The 6000-nt window shown below is 45.2% G+C and overlaps 1 protein-coding gene across 1 annotated transcript in view; it reads left to right on the top strand.

Moving 5' to 3' along the window:
- The first annotated feature begins 2725 nt into the window (after positions 1-2725).
- SAMD13 (sterile alpha motif domain containing 13) overlaps positions 2726-6000 on the top strand; it is a 50599-nt gene continuing 47324 nt past the window's right edge. The window contains exon 1 of the mRNA XM_065910182.1: positions 2726-2790. Within this exon, the coding sequence (XP_065766254.1) occupies positions 2781-2790 (10 nt within the window). The 5' untranslated portion in view covers positions 2726-2780. The remainder of the gene's footprint in view (positions 2791-6000) is intronic.

The following is a 6000-nucleotide window of genomic DNA, read 5'->3' as shown; positions in this document are numbered from 1 at the left end:
CATAGCAGTCACTCAAAAGATATCTGTTAACTGAAAAAATGGTTCACAACCTTGTCAAACCTAATGCACCCTTTAACAAGAAATATGGGTTAATATCGTTTAACATTGTAAAGGGAAAGTCATAAGCTACCTACACATTTAGTTTTTTAAAAGTTCAGATACTGAAAGGAAAACGTAAACGTGTGATTCAATATGGAACTGCTCAGGTATCCCTAAACTAAAAGAACCAATGAAGCAGTCAGATGCTTGCATCCATCTGTAGAATCACCATGAAATGGATAGCACAAAATGAACTGTACTGCTGATTCTAATTCCAGGAATGGCACTGTCATTTCACTATGTGAAAAACAGTTTATGTTTATATATAAAATAGATTCTAGACTCACATAAATATAAACAGGTTTTTCATCTACACGAATGAACAGTGGGACAGTCAGTTCTCATAGGATGTGGGACAGTTCTTTGCTGGGCAGGACTATCCTGAGCATTGCAAGATATCCAGTGTCATTTTCCCAAACAACTACAATCCAGTAGGTCCCTACCTACAATCACTGGAACAAGCAAAATCACTCTGCTGAATTTCCAAACCAAATCCTGGAGGTACTTTCATCCCAAGAGATCTTGATCTGCAAGTCCAGTGGCCTTTGACAAGCTGCTCCTCACTTCTCTTTCCTGCACCTTTCCCTTTCCCCTCCCCCAGTTCCTGCCTGGTGTCAGTCTCACTCCTCCCCTCCCCCTACCCGCCTCTGCTGCCCTTTTCCTCTCCAAGTGATCTTCAACTAAGTCTCAGAGTTCTGTTTCTACACATGATGTCCAAAGTCACTCTTCCAACTGCCACTTTGTCATTGAGACACAGGAAGCCTCCAGTTATACGCGTCCAAAATCAGTCACCTTCTTCCAAAACCTGTTATTCCATCAGTTGTACCTACTTATAGGAATGACATCATCCACTTAATCTAGAAAGGACAACCATCTTTGTCTCCTACTCCTCATTCCTGAGTCCAGTTGATTGTACCATTCTGTCCATTTGCCGCCTGAGGTGTCTCGTATTTGCTTCCTTTTTTATCACTAGTTCAAACCCTCATCACCTATAACTTAGAATATTGTTACAGCCTCCTAACTAGTACTTCTACGCCAATTAATCTTTTGATACAAACACAAAAGGATTTTCTCCAAACAATATTAATAATTAACTATTTAGAATTAATTTAATTAAATAATCTATTAATAATATTATTTATACTTAGCTTTAGGAACTTCCCTGGCAGCTTAGTGGTAAAGAATTAGCCTGCAATGCAGGAGATGTGGGTCAGGAAGATTCCCTGGAGTAGGAAATGGCAACCCACTCCAGTATTCTTGCCTGGAAAGTCCCATGGACAGAGGAGACTGACCAGCTACAGTCCATGGGGACAGAAGGAGTTGGATACGACCGAGCAACTAAGCACCCACACAGACACATAGTACCTGGCATATCATAAGCGTTCAATTATAATGTTTAATTGAGTGTTCATTATATGCCAGGCATTATACTAAATGCTTCTTACTTCTTTTAATCTGCACAGCCACATGACAAGATAGGAATGATTCATTATTCATAGTAGGAATTGTTATTATTTAAAATTTAAAGATGAAAAAGAGGCTTGGGGAGGTTAAACAACTCACCTAAGGTCACAGAACTAGCCCCAAAGTGACAACAGCAAGATTCTAGGTCTATCTGGCTTCTAAAAAAATCCCTGATTTTGCTTTTTTTTTCTTTTCATTTTAATTTTTTGGACACAACTTTCTTATATGGTCTCTAGCCTAATCGCTACCTCCTTCAGTCTTTGCATCTGTGCTACCTGCCTTTTCCTTCCCCCTCCATTCTTCCAGTCCATAGGTTCTTCTTTTGGTTTCACTTATTTCCATATTTAGTAAAGATTTATTATCAGCTCTTTCAAGGAAGTCCTTCACAGCAGGCTCCCCTGTTTCACTGCGCCCACCACATCCGACGCAGCCCTCCTCACGCTCTCTTCCCAGCTGCTAAGAAAAGGGGTGGAAGAAAAAAACAATTGTGTTGGGGGGTCTGCGGGGGCGGCGCGGGTGAGGGCGAAGGGTGGGAGGGGGAGGACGAAAGGTGCTGGGACCCCCAACCTCCGGAAGTGCGAATACAAAAAACTCCTTCCATTTTTTAGTTTTCCTCCGAGTATCTGTGTCGCTTTCTGGTTCTAATAAAATGAATTAAGTCAGTAAAAAGTGCTTTGTAAACTGTAAAGTACTGTTCAAACGGAATGGGCAATTATTCACTCTCCCTTTGCATGCCCAGGGCTTCAACTGAGTGAGCCACACAATAGGTGTCCCAAGCAGTGGATGCCACTTGTGTGTTTGGGTGAAAGGAGTAACGCTCTAATATGGACTTGGCCCGAGGAAATCTCGGCTTGTCATAACTGCCAAAACCCAGCTCAAAACTTCATCAGAGTTGCCACGTGCGAATGAGACAGGAAGAAAAAGCTATTAGCCTGAAAACTCCCTGCTTAAAAGCCTCTCTCGGAGTGTTTCGCACCTCCAGCTCCCAGGAAGTTTTAAGTTCCTGCAAATGACCTCCCTTTACCTTCTTAGCGCCCCGGCCCCAACCCTTCCCTCCCGGGCCTCCCGGCTTCCTCGCCGACCCAGCCCTCGGACCCTCGCCCCGAGGGCGGAGACTACAAGTCCCGGCGTGCCCCGCGCGCCCGGCCGGGTGCACTGGGGCTGGGCGCGTGGCGGCCGGCGAGCTCTGCACCGGGGAAAGCCTCCCGGCGCTGGCCATGCGGGGAGGTAAGTGATCGCTCGTGCTACGAGGGCACTGGGAACGCGCTCGTCCTACCCCCCCTGTCCAGCATGGAAGGAAACGAAGAAAGCCACGAGAAAAACTGCCCTGCCCTCCCTCGTCTCTGCTGTGTGTCCGGTGCTCCTGCAAGCTTGTTGTACCCCCGAGTGTGTTATCTGTCACCCCGGAGTGGAAGTGGGGGCAGAAGCGTGCCCGGCCCCGCGGAGCGCTGCGGCTCCCCGGGGGTTACAGGGCGGAGCTAGCAGGAGGGGACCAGGAGATGGCAAGGCTCGGCTGGGCGCTTACCGAGCGCCACACCTCCCTACTCCCCTTCCAAAGACGAGTTCCCCGGGGGAGCCCCCAGTCCCAAAGACAAACGATTTCTTCTTGAAAATCTTAGCCAGAAACTTTCCCCTCTGTCACCAGTGCCACAAGCGAGTCGTTTGGCTATCGGACGTGCCCGCTGATTAGAGTCTCTCCGGCATCCCCTCTCCTGCCCTAGGTTCTGCCCCCACCGCCCCCTCTCCAGGCCCTCCTCTGTTTTCCCTAGAGACCCTCTAGGGCCCTGCTGGGCTCGGCCCTGCCCTTCGGCGACTTCTTGAGATGACTTCTGCAGCGCTGTGTACCCAGGTCTGCGCTCGGAGATTCTGTCTGGAGCCGCCTGCGGGCGGATACCTGGAGGCAAGGCGGAGCGGATGGTTCCCCGGGGGGGTGCTTGCTCACTGGGGGATGAGAGATCAATAAAAGAAGCCTACTGAGGCACCAGTTTCCCATCCTTCCTGACCCATCTCCTTTCCTATCTGAGCCCATTTCCAAGTGTCCCCGAGAGTACTGCTCCAGAATCTCAGCTCGAGGACCTCTGAAGTTACTTTAGCACATCCCTTGATAGCCTGCATCAGAGGGTCTTGTTGGTTTCTATCTCTCTCTCTCACTTCTCTTACAGACACAAGCACAATGCATACTGCACATTGTGCAAACACACGAACACCACGACACTACGCACACACACACACATATACCACAGGTACAACACCCACACATATTACACAGCATACACTCATCACACATACTGCATTTATGCTATGCCCTACACACACACCAGGAACCACACTACACACAAATATGCTTAATTTTTATTAGCAGAGAAGAGGGTTAATATCACTTTGTTGGAGGGAGTGAGGAGGAAGTGGTTGAGTACTAGTATAGATGCTTATACCCACAAATGTCAGTTTACTCCAAAATTAGAAATTAGCTGATGAATGAAACCTTCTGTAGTCAGGATATGTGGCTCATTTTTTATAAAATGGGATTGATTTTTGACAACACCTTCTGAAACCCACACCCTTGTCTAACAGGCAAATTTTGATCACAACAGGCAAGACAGTAAGGGATGCCCTCTTCTATACATAGGAAGAAATTCTTGGAGAAACAGAATCCTTTCTCCTGTGAGGGTGTCTAAGAGTCAGTATAACTACACTTGCTTTGCCTCTCTTCTTTCAAGAGTGGAGGGCTGAACCTAATATTGATCTAAGCAGTGCCATGACAGTGCTGTCAGGGTACTCTCTTCTCTATCCCTTGCCCCCAGGACTCACAGCCCAGACCCCTTCCATTTGAATTTAGTTAGAAAGCAGTTTAGACACCTCAGATCAAGTTCAAAAGCATTATGGAATTTGTTGGTGAAAGAGTCCTCTGTCGACAGAAGAGCTCATCATTTTGATCATTGGTGATAAAACAAACCAAGAAAAAAACCACTTGTTTGAGCTGTGCTCAAAAAATAGTACTCAAAAATAAAAGAATATTTAGAAGTCTTCCCTAAGTTATTATCATTTGCTCTTTCAAGGGGGCAATGGCAAAGATGGGCAGAGAGAGCATTTGAAGTTTTTCTCAGTGATGATCTTTCAAGAAGTTGAAAATTTGTGATACCATTCCTGCAATAAGTAAGGGGAAGAAAATTGACTTTGAAATTCAGATTGCAAATTTAGATCATAGTTGATGATTTTCTAGTACCCTTAAAAATTGCTAAAGAAAAGAGAGACCAGTAGCTTTCTCCTCAATTCTGCCCAGTCTATACAGTATTACAGCAGGAGATGACTTTTTCTAGGATCCTTCTGCCCTACCTTGAGAGATTTTGTTGACATCTTGACCTAAACGTGTGCAAATATTGATTGTTTATTTCAATGACAATCATTTATGTTTCTAGTTATATACAGTATGTTTGTGGAATGGGAATGTTTCCCTTGAGCAGTAGTTCCTAGTCAAGCAAGAGAACTGTGAGATTGATCAGGGTAACTTAATCAAAAGATCATGCCAGGCCTTTATGCTACCTTCCCCTTTCCCGAACTGGGACTTAGGATGGTGGAAGATACTATGAATTTGAGGGTTGGCACAAATCTTCTTTTTCATATGTAATTAATATAGTAGCAGGTGCTCATAGAAAAGAAATGTTGAATTTGTTGAATTACGCTTTTTACGCAACTGGGGAGATCTGGTAAAATGAAACCTCCCAGACTAATTGTTTTTGTTTCGTAGAATAAAGTTTGTTTTATTTTGAGCTTTTGGCTGACTTCATCTGGTAGGATGAATGCCAAAATTAAAGAATGTGGGCGTTCTCAGGCGATCTCGTCATCTCCTTTGCATCCTCTCTGAAATATGTTACCTCCTGCATAATGAAGTAAAAGGATTTTCTGCTGGGCCGTGCTTTCCTTATTCTCACAAAGAGCTTGAAAGCCAGCCCTGGGAACTTTGTCAGCAAAAGAGCAACACAGGACTGCAGCTTCTGGGTGTTCACTGAATATAGCCCATAAGCACTGGACTTTCTCTTATTGTTTCTCCCACAGGGAAGAAAAAACAAATAGTTTGATACATGGCATTCCTGCTCAGAACAGCAAAGACATATGATGCAGAAACAAGGAAGGGGAGGAAGAAAATAATACCCTCTTGATACAGTTTGTTTTCCTTTGATCAAGACAGGTGCAGGGACAATTCTGCAGCTTGGGGACGCGTGGTTCGTTCACTCGCACTAATTGTGCAGAAGGTAGTTAGCAAAAGTGAACAGGCACGCTGTAGCTTTAAAAAGTCAGCCATGAACCAGAAGGCAGCTGGTGCAGCTTGTGTGTGATTCCTAACGTCATGTTGGCTGAGAGCCAGCCTGGTTTTATTTCACTGTGTCAAATTGTGCCTCCTTATTGAATTCCTTTGCCAGCCTACTTTGTGAAAGA

This window comes from Muntiacus reevesi, chromosome 1 (genome assembly GCF_963930625.1).
Source record: "Muntiacus reevesi chromosome 1, mMunRee1.1, whole genome shotgun sequence".
In the NCBI taxonomy this organism is placed as follows: Eukaryota; Metazoa; Chordata; class Mammalia; order Artiodactyla; family Cervidae; genus Muntiacus; species Muntiacus reevesi.
This window is presented reverse-complemented; position numbering and strand designations above follow the sequence as displayed.